Source organism: Pyrgilauda ruficollis, unplaced genomic scaffold (genome assembly GCF_017590135.1).
Source record: "Pyrgilauda ruficollis isolate IOZ18807 unplaced genomic scaffold, ASM1759013v1 scaffold55, whole genome shotgun sequence".
NCBI lineage: Eukaryota > Metazoa > Chordata > Aves > Passeriformes > Passeridae > Pyrgilauda > Pyrgilauda ruficollis.
The window spans coordinates 1,893,446-1,915,377 of record NW_024527155.1 but is presented as its reverse complement, the minus strand read 5'-3'; the positions used below and the strand labels follow the sequence as shown (position 1 = coordinate 1,915,377).

Here is a 21,932-nt window from a genome sequence, read left to right as displayed (position 1 = left end):
CTGGTATTGAGAAGAGGTCATTTGCCAAAAATGCCACCTGCTAGAGTCCATATTGTTTGAGAGCAAAAGCCTATTGAGAGCTGCAAAGAACAAAACATAAAGGTTTTCTAAAACAGACTACTTAGCACTGGATGGAGACAGAAATACTCTGTATGCAACTAACATCCTTCAGATGATTTTCCTTAGATTTTGGGGGGATAAAAGATAATTTAACAATTAGCACTTTGTTCCCACTTCAATCTCAGAAGGGCTCTTTGTGAGCTTCCTTGGAACAACTCTGAAAGAGCTCAGTGGGAAAGAACAGACTGACTACTGTTTTGAACTATAACCAAAATGAACTATTCTCTAGGTCCTCCCTTGAAGCTATCATCTAGTTTAGGGTAGATGAGGGAAATCTAGGTTCAAATTTTATTCAGGCTCCAGTTTAATTTTGAGAGCTCAGAAGGCTCCACAAATCATTTTAAGTTAAAGTAATGAAAATAGGTGAACTTGAGAAGGTGGACAGGCACGAATGATCTCTTCCAAAATAGGGAAGAATCCGTCTGTTCCCTTTTAAAGTGTATAAAAGTCTTTGTAGCAGTAATGAAAATTCAGGGATGTAAGTCATGGACATCATAGCAGTCTATTAGAGAGAGGACTGGGGCTGTATTACAGAATACTGTGAGCTGCGGTGATTATATAAAAGGGATGCAGCAAAGGCAGCATAGCAGAGGGCAAGTCAAATGATTCAAGGACTCAAGAATCTCAGCTTTTCAGAAATGGAGGGAGAAATGAAGATTTCTATCTTTTGAAGAGGCAGGATGAGTACAGAGCCACTCGGATGCCTGAGAAAAGCTGTGAAGATGAAGGTATAAAGCAGAAAGGGTTCCTCAGACGCAGAAGGCAAATGGCTGCACCTCCAGGTTTGCACCACAGCCAGCACAGGGACAAACAGGCTCAGCCACAGCCCTTAGGAAGGTCTCCGCACTTCCTCTCTTCGTTCCACACACAAAACCATCCCCTTCAGCCATGCACTGTCAGGCAGGAGCAAGACACAGCCTCCAGCCAAGCGCCTCAGCTGGGGTAGAGCTGGTGAGGGTATGGGACACCCTGGCCCTGGCTGGGGGCTGCCCATGGAGCACAGCTTGAAACAGGCTGGCTTCTCCCTCCCAGCCCTGTGCCAGCAGCACCACCAGCTCCCTCCGTACTGCTTCCCACAGGACAGCCACGAGGCTGGAGGCACTGAGTGCTTGCAAGAACTCTGCTACCCTACAGCAGAACTGGACATAAAACCACCTTTTTGAGCCCTCTGCACGGGACTGTGGCACAAAGAGGAGAAATGCTACACTCGCCACCTGCCAGCTCTCCCGCTGGATCTGGTTCCCGTGAGGCACCCTGTGCAAAACCAGCCAAACCCCATGAGACTTGTGAGAAGACTTAACACAAGTTGATCAGTCATCATGTCAAATAAAGACCAAACATTGACAAACCCTTAAGTAATTAGAAATATTCTTCTGTGTATATTCTAAAAATGGCAGGTTCCACATCCCCCCTGAAGGGGAGCTGAAGCATCAGTTCTTCTGACTTGGAGCCAGTAACACCAGAAACCCACAAAAGCTCCAGCATGCCTGGCTTAAACTCATGCATCCCTTTACCTTGGTGATTACACTTACCTCCTTCAAAACATAGAGATCCAGTTTGATTCCACGTTTCCAAAGACAGTGGAAATGTGCTTTGTTGCTTATCTCTTTGCTAATATTTTTAAACCATCTCCATGTACCTTATTTAGTTTGTGCATTGTTCCCAAACTGGTTTTCCATACTTTAGAGGAAAAGCACTTTACCATAATACACAGTACATAGCAAAGTAAATCAAGCAAGGGGGGAGGTGAGGATGACCTATTAAATTGCATAAGTGATACAAAAAGCACAGCCAGATTAGCATTTGATGCAGTATAACACAAAATCTTACTCCCAAAGTAAACTGGAAACAGACTGACAGCCAGCACCCATGCTGATCTGCCCTTGGGTCTGGCACTGCAGAAGGAATCACAAGAACTTACATGGGTTTTTTTTTGCAATTCATCATGTAGCATTCACACCTGAGATCTGGAACCCAGAATTTCATTCCACCATGGATTACCAAAATGCTGCTATTTTGTGAAGGTTACTGTACTCTCATTGCACTACTCAATCCTTTTCTTGGTGCTTAATTCAAACATTCTAACTTAGAGGCCATTTCTTACTGTTCTCTGAGCATACACTGACCCACACAGCAAAGTACCAAAAAAATAGAAGCAGGATCAAGTCCTTTTGGGTTTTTCTTCCTACATGATGTCTTAGTGATTTTTTTTTCCAGGAAATAGAAAACATTTTCAGCATTTATTTCATTAAAATCCTGCTATTCAGCATCCACAGGATGTGCAGAACACTTCCTTCACTGGGTAGGCATCTCTCCTGAACTCAAGGGTAAACACTTAAGTGGAAGGAGTGCTCTAAGAGCTGGCAGAGAAATGCTGAGTAAACACAGCCCTGCTATGAACACTACTCCTTTAATGACGAAATCATTCAGATGTTAAAGTTGCCTCAAGCGCTTGATCATGATATGCAGCGTGAGGAAAGTTCAAAATCAACTCCTCCTCCTGCATTCTCATACAACTTCAAACAGTAATAGGCACTTACCTGGCTTGCTTTACAGATCTTGCTTTGATAAGCAAAATTTTAACTAGGTTAATAGCATTTCAAGTGTATTCATTTAATTGAAACAGAATGAGACTTGTCACACTGTTCACAGCTGGTACTGTAACAACTCTCATGACCCTCCCTTGTAGCAGGGACCAGAGTAATCATCTTCACAACTGACTTGTTCTGCAGATCTGGTAGAAACTTGAGTCAAGACCAAGAAATGGTTGTTTTCTTTGCTAAAGCATCATGAAGGAGCATTCTCTGGAGAGTCAGTGCTGCAAGCTCACAAGCTGAATGAGAACTGCACACACTGAGGAACCATAAGTACAGCACAGGATTTGGCGAGCTCAAATTTTTAGTCACCTGCTTGGGATGGGAGTAGAGCGGGAAACAAGTCACCATTTGAGACTAAGACACTTGGAGCTTGTGCAGTGACGAGAAAGGAGCCAACCAACCTGAGCAGAAAAACCACAGGATGAAAGGAAGCAGAAGCAAACACTGAGTATCCATCAAGTGCAGCACAGGGGCTACTGCAGCATGTCCACAGCTCCCTAGTTCAGGGTTTCATTTGGTAAAAAGTTTACAGCGGCAAAAGACGGTGAAAATATTTGTCTCAAGAGGCAATCAGAGCTTTGGTTACTGTACAGAAAATGGATTCAGTTTGTACAGTGAAACATGCCACAGCTAAACTGCAGTTGTGACCACAAGGCAGCAGCCCCTCTAGCCTGGGAGTGCATGTGAAGTGAGGACATGACTGTCAATCTCTGGTGTCATTTTTCAAGTCTTGCAGATGGAAACTGTCTGACTTCATAGCTGGTCACCTTCAGGAGACATCAAAAATCATTCTCTTTTCCTCCATCTTGGCTGGTGCAGTTGCTGCCATCAGCTCACTGAGGATCCTGCCAACACATATTTTTCTTCTGAGAGTGACCACTGGCAAATTGCAGCTCTGGATGTGAGCATGGCCAAGTGCCCATGGGGAACACAGAAATTGCACTGGGCACAATTAAAGCTGAGCAGTACATTACTGCAGCATGGCCTCTCTGCTTGCTCTAACTCAGAGCCTGTCAGCATTTCCAGCATCTCCTCTTCCTGGATTTGTCACAACAGTTGCAAGACAAAAAAAGAAAAAACAAACCAAAAAATGCCAAGGTTTTTGTTTAGCCTGTGATATTGGCTTACAGCCACATTGCACTCACCCCAAGACAACCCAGAAGAATTCCTAAGAAATTGCCCAGGCAAATGTGGTCTCTAACACAGATGCACCAAACCATTGGGATTGCTCAGTTGTGAACAGCACTGATGTCTCTATCAAACACCAAGAAGGGCATCAGTGCTGTGACTGTCACCAGGAAGGTCTTCAGTGCACCAGACATCACAGGAGGCAGGAAATCAGGAATACTCACCTTCAGCAAGATGCTGGCTGATTTACATAGCTGGCCCCTGTGTCCTGGATGAAGGTGCTGGTGGGGCACCTTCTCTGGATGCTCTATCATTTCAAGGAGCCACTGGCTTGGTGAGGAGGCTGACAGGAGTTCAGGAGCACACCTCAGCCCAGACCTTTTTCTTTCCACAAGATGCCCAGCAGAACTTCCACATGACAGCCTTGGCTGCAGCAGGAGCAGCAGCAGTGCCTGCTTTGGTCCAGACCCTGATGGAGCAGGAATACACCAGTCTGCAGCCTGGCATTGCTTCACACTGAGCCCATCTCTGTATGAGGCAGCTGCATTCAGCAGGACCTTTTTAAAAGCTACTCCAATGCTAGCAACTGCAAGTGTGACACCACAAAGCCCACAGCCTTGTGTGAGTCAGCACCATTAATGCCATTCCCACATTAATTCATGATGCCTTTGAACACTGATGCTCACATGAAACCAGGTTAAAAATCTTCAATTCTTGAAAAAAGGAGCAGTGATAATGCTGCACCAAGCTAATTTTATTTTGTCTGGGGTTTATTTTCCCATTCAAAAGAGCACTCTGCTGCCATTTCCACTACAAGCAATCCCATCTCATTATGGTCAAGCCCACAGGGCAGACGGTGCATAGGGAAAGGGAAGGAAAGATTTTGTGATACTTAGGAGCTGCACTTGCTGAAGAACAGCTGCAGCAGTCAGTATCCCAAGCATGCTACTACAAGAATTATGTTTCTCTCCCATCCTCCCCAAAGTATTTAATTCAGGGCAGAAGGGGTAGAACGTGTTCACCTTTGAGCTCCCTTGCCACAAGCAAGCATATTCATTCAGCTTCCCTATTTAACTAAATGGAGTTCACACATGCTGCAGGATAAAGTTACCTCTTGCCATCTGAAAGCAGTCCAATCAATGCTGTACACAGAGAGTAGCATTTGAATCAGCCTTAAGTTAATTCTTAGTCGTCGAAACTGTGACAGCATGCTGACCCTTTCAAGTCAACTGGGAGCAGGCAATCTTTGCAGAAGATCCTCAGGCCTTTAATCAGATTCTCAGTGGGTTTTAAAGAGATACTACAGCATCAGTTTGTAAACATCTCTCTAGTGAAAATAAAGATTACTTCTGACCTAGCCAATTACTCAGTCCCAGAAGATATATCCTAGAGTTATAATTGAACGAACCATAGGGAAAGAAAATACATTTTAGGTAGGGGGTAGCGAACCCAAATCCCAACTTAGAATGCAGGCAGCACTGTATCCCACAAAAAGATCAGATACAGAATGCAATGATTATAAAAAAAAGTCCATTAAATCATCTGGTCCTTTTTCCCACCATAGCAAGATTACACTCTTGAGCATAAAGCCCTACTAAGAAGATTGCAAATTATCAGCTGTTCCTGAAAAGCAACTGTGATGGGGAAAGACAAGATCATTATTTTGAGAAGACCCATAATATGAGGTATTTGTTTACCACATCACAGAGAATCTGGAGTGAGATGCCAGCTCCTGGTAGCATGGATTTGCTGCAATACGAGTAAGGAATGAGAAAGAAAATGCTGAAGAAAGAAAACACACGACCTGTGCTCAGCACCGAGACTGTCAGAGACATTAAACAGTCTCTTGCTGCATTACTTTAAAACTGTGCTTTAGCATGAGAAGCCACTGCACTCCGTTGTGGAGAGATATAATTACTGATTTAAAAAAAAAAAAAAAAAAGTTATTTATTCTGGAGCTATTACAGACTAATGTGTAACAGACATCATCTGATGGGCCATAAAGGCTCCGAGGGCCATTACAGCCTCACAGGTCAGGACCCATTTGAAAGGTTTAAAGTTTGTGGATCACTGCTCTCAAGCTGAACAGCACAGGCAACACCTGCACACGGAAAAGCTAGGGGAGACTTCTGGGAGCAGCAGCTGCTTATGTGTTTTCACACTCAGATCAAACCAAATCACATCACTGAAAAGAAGTTCAGAACCTGCAGACATGGCTTTTGCCATTCCCATCAAGGAGCTCACCCGTAAGATTGTAGCTTGTGCCTTTTTACTTACTTATTTATTTATTTTTAAAGGGAGCACTGAGGAAGAAAATGACACTATAACCTCCATGCTTCCCCATCAGGGCCCCCCTTCTATTTCACTTTCACAGAAAACTAAAATTCCCAGCCAAGTGACAGGTTTATAAAATTTTAATAGGGAAGAAAAAGGTAACCTCAGGCAGGATCTTACGTGCAGACTTTTGCCATAAATGAATGTTCATGAAAATACAGGGGTTTTATGGAAACATTGACAGAGCTTCACAGGCTGTGACATAAATGCCTCAACATGGACTGATGAGAAGGACTAGTGAGTCCCAGCTCCTACAGCCAGAGGCTATTGCACCATCCCTTCCTCTAACCCAAGCAAGTCAGCTTCATGCCTCCACTACCCTCTGAGGAAAGCAGATCTAGAGACCAGAAGCCCAGAAGCTTTTAAATTGCTAGCCTAGAAACATTCTTATCCAACTACTTGTTCTAATGTTTTGGGGTAAAAAGTCCACTTTTCCTTCATCCTTGGTGTTTCTCCTCCCAGAGTGCTTGTCCAGACCAGTCAGCCTTCATTTTGCAAAGGCAGATGAGTTGAAGCACAGATTGCTCTTCATGAGCATCCTCTCTGCCCCTACTTCCATGTGGATTTACTGTCCCTTAGCTTGAGGGATCTGCAAGTTATCCGTAGCAGACTAGGTCTACCATTGCCTCTCTCCAGCATTATTAACAGGAATCATCATTAACAATTTCTTGTTCAATTCATTCCAGGACTGCATGTGCCTTTTACCACCTACTTCACACCTCAGTCCTTTTGAGGTCAACCACCATCTGTCCAAGCCACCCTTTTCCTCCTCTTCTGCCCTTTCCAGCTGGTGGTAGGTCCTACTTCTAGATGTTCCAGCGATCCCCAAACAGATCAGATGGGATTCCTGAGCTCCTTTTCCTACTGTTGTGAGCTTCATACAGGAATGAAACCATGGGGCAACAGCACATGGCTTCAGTCCCACTCCCACCAGTTACTTGCACCACCAAACCTACCAGTAGTTTATATCATCAGGAAATCTGTCCTTAGTGCTCACAAAGTAGGTATCCCACCCTCTGGACTAAAAGCTCATCTGAATGACTCCTGTTGGAAAGCAGAATTCATGGCTTTGGTTTCAGGATCTACAACACTGCTTCTGAAGACAGTGATGCTTGAGGTTCATTTCCCCTCTTCTCCCAGGTTTGGAATAGAACCATTACTTCTCATTCACAATAAAAGAAAGATGCCACAAGGAACAGTCACATCCTGTTTAGACTGTAATTTCTTAAAGCAGCACGAATCTAAGAGCAGTGCTCCATAGCTAAAGCAGCACAGAACCAGAATGGTTGGGAAAATCTTATATTACAATCCTATACAGAGCTAAAGCAGTTTGTTATTTTTCTCTAGTCACTGAGTGTGTACAAGCACTTCTGAAAGTCAAAATTCTGCCTCTAGAAAACTTGAAGCTTCTTAACTGCAAGAGAAGTATGGGTAGCCAGGAATGGTACCTGTGTCATAGATAAAACCACTCTTTCAAGAGTGACAGAGACCTAAGGTGGCCAAGACCCAGCTCCACCCAAAAGCTCCTCCCAATCTCTTCAGAATTTAATTGGCATTCTTTTTAGAACACATACAAGACAGATTAAAGAAAAACCCAAGGAGTGTGCAGGGTGGAAGCACCATTACATGGTATTAAAATGTCAGAGGTTTGAGCTCTGTGTTGGTTTAGTCATGAGTTACCAACAACCACTGATGGCAGACATAAAGCTTCCCTTAAATTATTAAGCATAAAACAGCAGACTGTAATATTTTGCTAAACCAAAGTACAGACACAGACAAAGATGTCATTTCAATATTTGAAACCAGCAAGTTTAATTTAAAATAAGAGCAAACCAATAAGCTCAGAAAATAGCAATGTGTGAGAGGAAAATTACACTGCTAGAGAAAAAAGTGGAAGGACTTAAGAAATTTATAAAAGTAATCTCCAAGTGGAAATTAGAAATCAACCCCTAGAAACAGAATAACACAAAAGAAATATTACTGTCCACTTTCTAAATCAATATAACACTGCTACACGACAGAATTACCATGGTAACTCAAGTAAAAAGAATAAAGCAATTCTTATTATTTCAAAATAAAATCACAGCCTGAAGCCCAGCTTTTATTACAACTGCTGATAGATCGCTGGCTTGTATTTATCTGAAATATTGCTTTTCAATCAGCTATTTTATGAATGTACAAATTTCACTGAGCAGCCCACTTAGACCAAATGCTCAAAATCTGCCCCCCCAAAAAACTAGTCAAGGAATCGATTATATATATGCATAGTTTGTTGTTTGTTTGGTTTTTTTTTAAAGGGAGCATTACTATATACATATTCTTTTTCCACTCTATCCAAGTTAAAGAGAGATAAGGAAATGAGCGAGAGTAAGTTAAAACCTTGTTTAGTCCGACCTCTTTAAATTCCAACTTAGATTCCCTGGAAAAACAACAACACCACCAAAAAAACAACATAACAGTAATAAGAAAGAACAAAGAGGAATAGCAGCATACCCTAAATACTGCAGCCCTGCACAAGGACAGGGAATGCGCGTACATCAGGGGGTGCGCGCAAACACACACATGAGAGGAGGCACATCTGTTCCCTCCTGATCAAAGGCAAAGAGAGAAAACACTGTCTAAATACAAAGTTGCTCAAGGACGTTTTGACTTGCCCTGCTGGGTACTTCAGACTTTTCAAACATTGTTTGTACAGCTTGGAAAGTGCATCAAGCTCAGGATCCTCGTCTGCGTTTCAAGCGCGCTGAAGGCACAGCTCAGCCGAGCTCCCGCACGCCCCCGCTGCTGGTGCCACCTTTTAAACACATTAGTGCAAGGGGAAAACCAGCAGGTCACCTTCTGCTCTCCTCCCCCAGACGTTCAAAAGAGCATCGATCGGCACCTGAAAGCAACAGTCGGACTTAAAAATAACAGGCTCCTCCTCTGCCCCCGGCCGCAGCAAGCAGCCCGGACCAGCGCTGTGATGGGGCAGAACTCCGGGGGTTCCGGAGCGAACACATGGACAACCTACACAACTGCGGGCTGGGAAGTTAAGGCACCATCTACCAAAAAAAAGGTCCCTGAGGAAATGCCTGTAGACTGTCAGGATGTTTTACAGCACAGCCGTACCCTGTTTCTTCTGTTGCGCCCAGAAAATGGAAGAGGGGGATGAGACCCATGCTCACAGTCACGGCAGGAGCAGGAGGCGAACGACACCAATGCTCATAATTACGGCAGGAAGACAGGGAAGGCTTTTCTTCAACAATTTGTAATTGCTTCGACTGGACCTCTGAGATTAAAAAAAATGCCAACATTAAAATTGTCAGTTTGGGATCAATAAAACTTTCCCTGAAACAGTTAAGGAGAGCAATTTCTTCAATAGCACTCTGTCCTACCCAGGCAATCCAGAAGTTATTTCTCCCTTCTTCTGCAGAGGTCTGACCTCCTAACCCAGCACGGGACAGCTGGCAAGGTGGGACCCAGGCCCAGCAGACAGAAAGCAGAGAGGAACAAACCAGGGACAGCTAAAACACAAAAGTCCACCCATGCCTCATTGGGGTCAGGCACATCCCCCAGATATCCAGGCTGGAGTTCCAGGGGAGCTTGGGGTGCACAAATTCCTCACTACTGCAAAATGCTTTGAGGATTAAAAGCAGCAGTGATATGCCAAGTATCATAGCTGGAAGTAAAGACAAATGCTGCAACGAGAGCAATAAGCCACCTGCCAGCTGTCTTTTATATTAAAATATTTCAGTGTTCTTAGAGCTGCTTAATTTCCCATCTCGCTCCAAGTCCAGAGGAACTTTGTGGGCTGCTAGCTTTGCCATGCAACAGCGACATTGCTCATTATTTTTAAAATAGATTTAGAAGCTGTGATCACACAGCTCAATCTGAAAGTATGCACTCTGTTTTTTAGTATAATGTGGTCCTTTCCCATCTCCTGCAAATGGGTTTAAAAGCAGTGGTGGAAACAATGTGTGCTTAATCTGAATGTGGACTGCAGAAAGGGTGCACACTCAAATATCCTGTTTTATGTGGTATCTGGTTGTATTTTAAAACACTTTTTAGAGACTTGGAGCCAGCCGAGGTCACAAACAATCACATACAGATTAGAAAAGGGAAAGAAGCTGGGGGGAGCAATAGAGAGCCCACTCTGGCACACTGAAATAGGACACTCTAAATATCACTTAGTATTTCTTTAAAATAAAAACTGGCTGAAATAGTAAGCATCAGAGAAACAATAAATGCAGAGGTGGTTAAAGAGTTTTTATTCAAATAAAGTCTTGCCCCAGGAGATGGAAGTAGAGTCTTGAAATACAGAGATAGGATTTTACATGTGCTAAAAGCATCAGTGTGACACTTTTTGGGGAAAAAAAAAAAGGCGGGGGGAGAATACCTTCGTTGTTTTACATGACAAAATAGCAACTAAATGTTTGCTTTGATCCCAGCGCATAAAGGGTGAAGCTTTTAGGCAAGGAGCGGCAGGTGATCTCAGCTCTTCTGCAAGTCCTAATGCTCCTAAAAGCCACTCTTCCAGTTTCTGTAATTGGGCATCAGTAGTTAATGTAGTATTGACTGCATTACATGCTCCTGTGCATCCTCTCACTAATGCCAATTGCATCACCTTGTACATTTACCATATTGCTTAGCCAATAGCTGTTAAAAGCAATCCAAATCATGAATCATATAGGAAACTTTTAGCAAGACACGACATCCAAAGGAGACAATTTACAGTTGAGTTAATCTGGGTACATTAGCGAGACATGGATTCAGGAAGACAGACCAATTTATGTTACTTTGGTTTTACCCTTTATTGCTTTGTATAGGCAAATGAATGGAAGGGCATGGAGTAAAAACAGATATAAAGGAGTCCTTTTCAAAACAGATCTCCATTCTGTGCAGACAGGTCAAAGGGTTTGAGACTGATGCTTATTTAGGCTTTCATAACCGTAACAGGGTACTTACAGAAATCATTTTCCACAAAGGAGTATAAGGATAAATACATAATGGATCCTGAATAATGTTCAGTACCCACCCTCACTGCAAGTACATTAATGCAGAAACCTGGCTGCTCAACATTATCTAAGGCATGGCCTGTCCAGGAGTCACCTGCCACCAGGAATGACAGGAAGAGGCTTCACACAAGGTCCCAGGCAGGTCTGCTCATGAGCTCAAGGCAGGAGGTGCTCTGCAAAAGACACCAAGGCTCACCAGCTCAAGCCAGTCCTCTGCCCAAAGATCTCTACCACATCACTTGTGAACACACAGAAAGTCCAATCTTCTCGTCCCTACCTGCCTTGAAGAGATTGCATCTTTTTGAGACGTATACCCATTTCTCTGGAATGGAAGGAAAGGATACAAGAGATAAAGAGGTGTTGCTTAACCCACTTCAGCTGCAAGGTAGAGCCAACCAGGAAAGAAATTAGGAGTGAGTTCCCTCTGAAAAAGAACATTTTATAGAACAATTTCACACTGGATGCTTGACCAAAAGATGCATAGCAAATCGACATAGCCCCTTTCTGCTGTTCTGATCAAGCTCTGTAGCATCAGTAAAATAGAGATGGGAAAAAAAAAAAAAAGAATAAGAAAAAAGGACAGCTAGGAAATGTGTTGTTCCCTCAGCTTTTATGGGTAGAGAGTCATTTGAAGTATTTGTGGATGGGAAAAAAAGTGGTAAAGGAAATCCAGAAGAAATAATGGCTCATCAGCCAAAAACTTTACAAAAGAAAAACTGAACTGCATCCTTAAATACTGGATTCCAAAATACTGGAAATTCTGGTGCTCTAAGCCTAGTTTAAAAAAAGATCATGATTCCCCTTTGAAAAGCTTCCAGAAGTCCCTTCGAAAGAGTTGCACATGCAGGGAAAATGCCAAAACAAAACATTTTCACTAGCTGATCAATTTAAACAGCTGTGGTAAAGCTGCAGCCACTGGCACCATCATTAACAATTTAAAGCATGGCTGCTTTTGTCTTCCTTCCCAGTTACATTCTCATTATGTCTTTTTATTTATTAGAAACAGAGTCCTCCAGAATACATTTCTATATCTCAGATCCATAATAAACCAAGTAGGAACATCCCTGGCTTCTACTCAAATGGATGTTGGCGAGAGGGTTAATTGTTTAATTCTGGTCCAAGTTCTCTGCAGTTTAGTCATGAATATGCAACAATCATCCACTTTTTCTTTAAGAGAAACTAGAACTGTTGATATAAATTCTTTTAAAAGAAGACAAATAATACTTTCACTGCCCAAATCACCCTTTCAGAGTTTGATTAGCACACAAGGAACTCTGAACATTGGTGTAAACAATTCAAAAATGTTCAATGAAACTTAAAAACCCTCTAAATTTGGACAAGAGCATCCATTATCTGCTTTGATAAGGAATGTAAGTAGAAAGTAGTTTGCAAGAACATTCACTGGAGAGTTGAGCATCTGTTTGCATGGATAGCACCCCAAGTCATGCTTGGAAACTTGGGCTTGGGAGTCATCCCACTGGAGGACAGAGAAAACACACACACACACACACAGAACTAAAAAAAACAGTAGCTGCGGTGAATTCTTCTCAGATAGGTTTAATTATGTTAATCTAATAGTGAACAACGTTCATTTCAAAACGCCCTTCCCTCCACCCGCAAGTCTTCAGTGAATAGGAGCTACATTCACTGAATAAATCATTCCCTGGCAACAGCTACGCACATTATTGAAGTTGGGGGCAGTGATTTCTCTACGGTTTACAACTATGTCTATGTATTCTAAATGATGACAATTCTGTCCAATTTTTAAAAGATATAGCCCCATTGGAGTTTTATAGTTCAGCATTTAGCAGCATCTGCAGTGCCTTCTTTATTCTTGTACTGCAACACTTAATGCTTGATTCCATTATTCTGATTTTGAATTGATTTCAAGTACAATACCGTATTTGCCATAAACTTTCATATTCTTTACCTAAGTAGGACTCCTCACAGATGCAATCAGTCATAATGCTAAAAGAACAGTTTGCCTTTAGCAGAAATGTTCATGCTAATGACAGCGAAGCAAAACTTTGAGCAGCAAGCACATTTCCAAACCATCTCTAAACACAACGCCTGAAAACCTTAAGAAAGCTTCCAAATGAAATCAATTAATCCTCCAACCATGATAAATTTCTTAACCATTTAAGAAATGTATTTCAGACTCTGCTGTGACCCTTTATCACCAGACCTAATGGATTACTTTATTAATAATGCACTGCTCTTAAAAGGAATTTTTCCGAAGATTCTACCATAAGAGAACATTTTTGGAATGGCTATGACAAACAGGCTGACATATTCACGTTGTATTTATTAAAGATAATAAAATTTAACACTAACTCCAAAGAAGACGAATTATGTTCTGCTGCCAGGGCATCAAGTACACTTTCTACTGCATTAAACCAAAATTAGAGCAAACTCATTTCCAAGAACAAGCTGCTTCCTTTGCCCTATTACCCAAGTTGAAAAACGTCCTTACACTGTTTCAACGCTTGTTATGCCAACCAGGCAATTATCACATGTCAACAGCATCTGGGGATGAAGCACGATGACATCCTACCCAGATCCTTCAGCTATCTAGTCTGAGCAAACACTAGGAACTATTTGATTCCCTGCCATACTCCTATACAAAGCAGTTTGCTCCTCTTAGGCCTGCTACCTGCTGTCACTCTTTCCCATAGGATGGGATTTCTTTAAATGGATATCTAGGTTATCAGTGCTCCAACTACAGTAGCCTCCATGTCTTGAATAGGTTTAGGCCATTACTTTACTACCCCATGTTTCTGCCATGCTTCCATGTTTGTCATTTCAGGGGCAGAGGGCATCTCCAGGAAGAACTACCTCTAGCTCCACACTTGGTCAGCTTTGGAGAAACAGTCCAAATGGTCTTTTGGTCCGTTATGGCCAAACCGAGTCTCATGTTCTGCTGCCAAATGTGCTCCAATTTTATTTAGAATACTTCTTTGACAAGTTTTTATCTCCTCTTCATAAACATATTAACGCATTGCTGTTATTCTGAGTTACAAAAGGACACTGTGCCATGAATTAAAGCCAGAGCAAACCCCTAAAATCACACCAAAACCATATGTGTGAAGATCAAGCCCTCAAAAAACCAACAGGTAATCAGCTAAAGAGGCAAAAATAAGGTCTTTGGTAACCTTTATAGGTCAGCTTTTGAATAAGCTGATGTCTGGGAAGATGTGTAGGGATTCTTCATACATGGTAAGCTAGACACCGGTGGACCACGGAGAGGGTCTGAGGTAGAGTGGCACAGGAGATAAAAAGGAGAAAGAGAGAGAGCTTCAGGAACGTTAGGCAACAGAAAAGTTAAGTTCCATGTTCCATTTTTGTGAGGAAAAGCCACGGTGCCATCTCCCTCTCTCTCTGTATGACTCCTCAACAGGCACACCTGAGAAAGGTATGCTCCAAGGAAAACAAAGACACCAGCAGCACGCAGAACAGCTCTTCTTCCTGCGTGGCACAATTTGTGCCTGCTGCATTCTTGTGTGTATCACGATTTTTATCCACAGAACAGGACTGCCTGGACCTGTGTTGCTGGAGATAGGTGTCTCTCCATATCCATCTACCTATCTATAGGTACCTCCATATGGCAGCTGGCGCAGTCCCTTGTGAAGCCAGCCCACAGCCCTGCTGTCCCGGCAGGGCTCTGTGGCGCAAGCCCTGTCACTGACATTATACAATCCATTTCTCTGCTTTTCCAATTCCAAATGCTGTGTTTTTTTCACCTTCTGTGTGGGACAAGATGGGCTTTCACACAACAGGGAACCCAAGTGCTGCTACTAATCCAGTTTCCAATTATCTAATATTCATTGCCCTAAATACCTCCCATCAACCTTAGACCCATTCTCCAACCCCAATGTGCACAACCACAAAGTATCTATGTTTTTCTTTTCATTTTTAAAGAAACTATGAAATTTTCTTTCTATATAAAATCAAGGTACATGTTTAATGGAGTCTTCTGATATTTTACTCAGCCTACTCTTGTGATCTGTTTAATCAGAGTTCTGCTCAAAAACACAAAGGACCCGTGATTTGGGGAGCTCCTGTCTATGCAAACATCGGGATGAACACGCAGCTGATCAGTGTTTTTATAAGTGCACACACACTCCACAATTTGGTTGAAGGATGCCATGTCTGGTTAACACAGCACAAGTTAGCTGAAAAGGAAACTTTCACCCCCCACACACATAACAAAGAGCCGTGATTTCTATTAGTGCATTTCATACCATACATGCTGATTACCAGGCTGTGCTTCATTGTTAGCAGAGATTACAGCTGGGATAAGCTGCAGCTTTTTCCTAATTGCTATTATGATGACTGAATTTTTGTTTTGTGTCAAGCATTATTCACACATTATACTCCAAAATTTGATCCCTCTATGATGCATTATTGATTCCATGCAGGCAATCATACTGCCGCCAATGTGAAGAATTAATTTGGGCTATTCTACTTGATTTGCATTGCTCCATCATAGCAGAACATAGTTCTTTAGGGAGGCACAAATTGAAAAGGGAGATTTAACAAAATACAGAAAATGCTGCTGCCCTTTAAAAGAGTTGAATCCTAAGGAGGGGGGGAAAAAAAAACCCCAAAAACCCAAACCCAGCACAACACGTGTGGTCCAGCAAGAAATAAGGTCAGCCAGCCAAATTCATCTTAGTCAGAGGAAGGTTACAAGAGTAGCCTTATGCCTCTAATAAAGTAAACTAGCTTGCTTCAACTTATATTGCCAAAGAAAACAACTGAACACCTCTGAGAGTGACACTGCTTCAAAGCCTTTGAAACCCTGTTAGCTTCATTTGTTTTCCCAGCATAAGCAATACTCAAGCACTTAGCGTGTCTTTTATCCACAGGCCAGTCAACTGCAAAGCTGATCTAGAAGATGTGTAACAGATGCTCCACATCTACTTTTTTTTTTTTCCAAGTTCTACTGTGTTAACAAAGGAACTTAGAATATCTTAACAGAAATAAAGCCCATTATTTAGGTTTTTTTCTCCCCACGAATAAGATTATTTCACAGTTTTGAGATGCCAACTTAATTAGCACGGAATAAATTCAGAAGGGCATGACAATTTCTACAGGGACTTTGATCTCACATTGGTCAACTCTTAGTCCAAACCTGATTGAATCTGCATACAAGGGGGCACTGACAATGATGCATTTCTGCTTGGTCTCCTATTTTAAAGGTGTCAAGTCTTTGTGAAAAAGACCACATTTTTTTCATTGTCCCAAATGCTTCATGAAACAAAACCTCACATGCCATCCCAGAAACTAGATTCAAATTCTACATGCATGAACATGCCAGAGGGAGAATTTTAGAAATCAACCTTACAATGAGGTAAGACCTCAAAATGCTAGGTCTAAAATACTCCCTTTTTTGGGAGGCAAAGAAAGGAGAGAGGGAGGAGAAACTTTAGTAGAAGACTTCTGATCTTTCAATAGTCAAGCCTTCCTAATTATTCTCCAGTGCAGTACTAATTCAGTTGTAAAATACTAGAAGACAGATATGGGTTGTGAAATAAAAATAATATAATTTCAACTTAATAGCACTGAGCAGCTCTTAGTAGTAGCCACAAAACACAGTTAGCATGACTCTGACACAGGAAAGTAAGTGACTTTGAATTACAAGTTATTTTTCTCATAAATATTTTAAAAAGCAATATATATATTCAAGTAAAATCAATGCTACTGCCAAAATGCCCAAATTCCAATTTCTCCAAGCTCTTTTGCTCCCTGTGAAAATCTATTTCCTGTCTACAGTCTTACAAATATTCAGTAATTTCTCTTATTTTCCAATGCCAACAGCCTATGACCTTTTTTTTTAATGCATAAAGAGGTTCCTGAAATAAATTTTAAAAGATCAGGGAAGTCCATTACATGGCCCACTTCACCCATTTATACAGGTAGAATGAAGTAAGGAGATATTAGGTAGAAATGCCTGTTAAAAGTTAAGATGCAGTTCCCACTTTCCAGGCACAAAGTGCCACCAAGGCGGAGGTCCTTGGAAAGAGGCAGTGCCATGGATGGAAGTCCATGTGGATGGCTGCGGAAGCCTTCTGCTCTGCCTCAGTTTTAATCTTTGCTTTCAGTGTACCAGCTGTGAGGGAAGACCTAAGCCACAAAACAGCCTCAGCTAAAAAGAAAAAAAACCAAACCTCATTAAAAAGTTGTGATTGAACTTACCACCTGCATCCCAGAAACTACTGATGACTGAGCAGTTAAGTTGCACAGCCTGGCAAGCAACGTGCAAAAGATACCATCAGGTCATTCAGGCTGCTAACTAACACTGATCTTCCTCACATCAATTCATTCCCCTTAAGCATCCTTGATAAGGACTAGTCAGCTTAAAAAAAATAAGCATATGCGAAATCCTAAAATCAGTCAAGCTCTCCTTCAGCTTCATTCATGAAATTACATCCCAAATGAACCTCCACTTCTGCTATTAAAAGAAGGGAGCAAATTCTTAGAATAAACCAACGCTTTTATTTATTTTTTTTTTTGCCACAGAGGGTTATTAGCTTATTGTCATTATGTTTATAGCTATGAAGAAAAGCTGTGAGAAAGAGATATTAAAGGCGCACATTAAAAAGACCTAAATGGCATGCAAATGAAAGGGAAAGAAAAATCTCAAAATTAGATTTACAATAAAAGCTGCTAAAACAAACAGGCTAAAATGGATATATTAGAGTAACTTGCAGAAAGAAAAATCTACATAGATATTAAAAAAAAGAAAAAAAAATCAAGCTGTTTCTGCTATGTCCCTCAGCAAACAGAGCCTAGAGTAAACCCTCCTTGGCTGTCCGATCATGTCAGAGATGAGATTAAAAAAAAATACAGAGCAAGCATGCTTTTACCTACACAAGAGAAAAACATCAGAAGCTCAGAGCAGAACACTGTGAAATGCACAGCGCACATCTGTTTCAAAACTATTTATTTCTACATTAGCAGCACACAGAAGACACCGAGCGCAGGCTTACACAATCTCAGCCCACCTACCGTCCTCCTTGTCCAGCACCATCATCTCCGCAATCAAGAAAAGTCCGGGCACAGATGCTTCTTCTCCAGCAGCCTCCGCTCAGGGGAGAGGAGAGCAAGTCTCTGGGAACACAAATGAGCTACGGTACAGCTGATCGTCCTTTAGCAGCAAGTGAGCTCTAATTACCCAGTTGTCCAGCTTTTAACCTAGATTGCACTCAGTTAGAATTACACTCAGAAATAAAGCACTTTGCAGATACAAAAGCAGTCTCACCTACTTTTGTGCCTCAGAATTGCAAGGAACTAAAACTGCAATTTAGAAAGAAGGGGGATCAGAGCTATTTCTTTGGTTCTCACCTTCTAAATGGCTCAATTTGCACAGTATAATCTATTTTAATGTAATTGCCTTTGATAGCTCATAACCCTGGCTGTTGCAACTACACAGCTTTCAGCCTTATAAAGTGTTTTCCCTTTGGATTTAAGCTGAATCTAAATCCGAAATTACATTCAGAGAGGCTAGAACACCTAAGCCCGACTAGTGCTGCCTCTGCCTCTCAATTGGTGAGCCTTGCACACTCGCGATTAATAAATGCACGCGTTTCGCAGGGCCCCCTCTGGAGCTCCTGCCGGGATTTCCTGGCGGAGCGCGGCTTCCCGGCTCAGCAGCACCACCTGCAGCCCGCCCGGCCCCCGCCCAGGTGCCGCGGGGCCACCTGCGCCGCCGCCGCCGCTTTGTGCTCCCCGGGCCGCGGGGATGCTCCGCTCCTGCTCCCGCTCTGCTCCAGCCCTGCTCCCTGCCAGCAGGGATTGTGTCTGGCGCCACGCAGCAGCTCGGGCAGGTCAGAGGCTCTCAACTCCCCGCAGCCGATGCCGGCTGAGTTACGCCAGCCCCGCTGCTCCCAGCTACGTTTCACCCATCTCTGGTGACCTAAAACTTGATACTGATTTTCTGCACAAACATTTTGGGTTTGTTTTCACACGTTGGTGTTAGTTTCAGGGTGTACTCCGGAGAACGCAGCTCCATTTTCACTAGGTCGATATTAAAATGAATTTACCTAATCAAACACGATACAAACACTTAACAGGTTTACTCCGCTTTTCAGAAATGCCATCAACACTCAAATATAAAGTGACAAGTTGGGGGCCCATGTCTTTTATGCTACATCCTGCAACTCTCATTCCTTTTCCAGACAAGTCATCTGTTGTCTCCAATGGCTCTCGCAAGGATTGCGGGATCAGACACTTCGCTACCAAGATCAACACCACCGTTTCACTCATCTCAGTCTTTTAATCTGAGAAAACATTTCATTTCTGCTTTGATGATACTTCTTCCTCCCCTTTACAACTGATACAACGGTACTCTAAAGAGCATGATAGCAGGCTCAAGTTATATATCCTTAATACCGATTTTTAATTAGATTCCTTATCCCCAGCTGAAGTGGCTTTTCCTTCCCCCTTCATTCACAATACTTAATCCTAACAGTCCTTGAGAATATTTGATGTTAAATGTATCGGTTTACATTGAGCTGTTTTCATCCAGTGCTTCCAACAACTCCTGTTTCCTAGTGATACTAGTTTGCAAGTGTTGAATATGCATTTTAGCATAAGAGTGCAAGCACCATAAATAATCACTTTCTTTTAGGAAGTGTCACAAGCTAGAAAGGAGGAGGACTTTATCCCAAAGATTAAAGTCTCATAGTTAAAAGGATCCACGCAAAAACTAACAAAACCACAGCCTTTTTTAGATTTGAGGCGCTTCACCACTTCCAATATTTTATTGGCCTCCATCAGAAAATGGTGAACTCCAAAAATGTTCCATCTTTCTGTCTGTGTTCTTTTCAACCCTGCCACCTTCAAAAAGGACAGATCTACCCCAAAATATATGGTACATTTCAACTTCCACTATTTGGTAACTACAAGAAAGGCAAGGTTTTGATAAAAATGAAGTTAGCCATTGTCTGTCACAGCTGACTTCTGCAGCAGAGCAAACTAGCAGACATAATGCACTCATGAAAAAATATGCAGTACCGGATCAATGTACATTTTATTCCTTTACTGCTCCATCATGTCATAGAGGCTGTATTACTCCCTGTGCAAACAGATTTTTTTAAACACTTTATCTGCTTACTCATTTCACACACCAACAATTAAAAAAAAAGTTTTCTAACCCCCAACACATTTGTACAGCAATTTAAGTCAACTACAATTAACACAATCTGTTGGAATTAATCATGCTACCTGATGTCAGTTTACTTTTTTAAGCAGAAATCTGGTCTTTGCGATCAAAACATTTACATATTTCAGAAATATCTTAACTCTCATTATCTTGAAATATATAAATGCGCTGCACGGTGCGTAGGTTGGCTTGCCCACAGCAAATTCTGCTGTGATTTACACAGTGGAACTGACTAAAATGAGAGCCTCGAAGTTCTTCTCTCCCCCCTCACCCCTCTCGTCCCTCTTCTCTCAGTTGCTAACATTTGTTTGGGGAAGATACCTGCCAGAGTTCCACTGTGAACCAGTATTTTCTAATATCAAGTCATGTTGCATCAGTCAAGTTATATTATGTCACTTCAAACATACAAAATGCTGTTACCTCTCTGACATAACTTGACATGATGCCACAACACATCAAGTCAGAAACATTATTACTGTTGTTATTTTTTCAGTCTGCCCCTTCATCCTCAACGATATCCGTGAAGACCCACAGAAAAGTATTACTGAGTCTCTACTACTTCTCGGCACCGCAGAGCGTGCTTGCCAAGGAAGCTTTATGCTCACAAACCCGGAGTGGAAACCCAAATCCGCAGCTCTCGCACCGCTGGGGCAGTCCTGGTGTCACACTGGGGCTGGCACACACCCCGAAGGCCCCAAGCTGAAGGAGTGGGCAGCTGCCCCTGAGGCCAGTGGCCATGGCCCGGCTTCCCAAGTGGCCTTCAGGGATGCAAAAGCAAGGGGCTCATATCTACAAGGCAGCAAGTGTCATCCTTGCGATGCACCAGGACTTCTGGGAGGGGTAATGCTGAAATCCTGCCTTCTCTATGCAGAAATAACTATGAATACCCCCACCACTGCCAGAGACCTCAAAAGAAGAAAACCCCTCAAAGAAAAACTGTACATGGCAAAGCCTCTTAAATCAAGGGGAGAATTGGATAGTAGCCACAACGCTGGGATTTTTAGACGGTAAAAATCAGACCGGCTTCTGGGAAGAAGAAAAATAAAAGGGGAAAAAAAAAAAAAAGGCCATTTATGGGAGTAAAACAGACCCATTTTTATTAACAAGCTCATTCAAGCTTGATTTCAAAAGGAATTGGTTTAGTTAGCAAAAGCTTCCATTTTAGTCCATTTGTAACCTATGCAGGTCCAGCATCCTCTTAACATTCACAGATGAGCGGGCAAGTGGAGCCCATTTGAATCAGGCAGAAAGAAACTTACAAAGGTAAAATGACCTCTTGATAAAAGGAGTTTCTTCTCCGAGTCTCACCTTCTCTCCCCTATTTCTCCAGGGCATCTTTAAAAGTGACCATAATTTCCCCTCGAGCATAACTACTCCATCAACAACACAGGAGATTCCTAGGCATTACCACACCTTGTTGCTCTGATCTCCACATCCCTCTCATCAGGGGTTTGTTTCCTACTTTGCTCCTTTTTTTAAGTGCACCCCGCACTAATTTCCTCTTTACCTCTCCAATCCACCACCATTATTCCCCTTTATACACAGCCACTCATGAAATCTCCTGGAAGGAGGCTGTTGAGAACTGTCTGGATA

At 42.3% G+C, this 21,932-nt stretch overlaps 1 protein-coding gene across 2 annotated transcripts in view; it reads right to left on the bottom strand.

Moving 5' to 3' along the window:
• LMO1 (LIM domain only 1) overlaps positions 1 to 21,932 on the bottom strand; it is a 58,938-nt gene that overhangs the window by 36,166 nt on the left and 840 nt on the right. Inside the window, exon 1 of one of the 2 annotated variants that reach the window (XM_041481171.1) lies at positions 18,185 to 18,873. The exons of the other annotated variant lie outside the window; for it this stretch is intronic. Within the exon in view, the coding sequence (XP_041337105.1) occupies positions 18,185 to 18,209 (25 nt within the window). The 5' untranslated portion in view covers positions 18,210 to 18,873. Of the gene's footprint in view, positions 1 to 18,184; positions 18,874 to 21,932 lie in introns of those variants that run through there. 2 annotated transcript variants of the gene reach the window in all.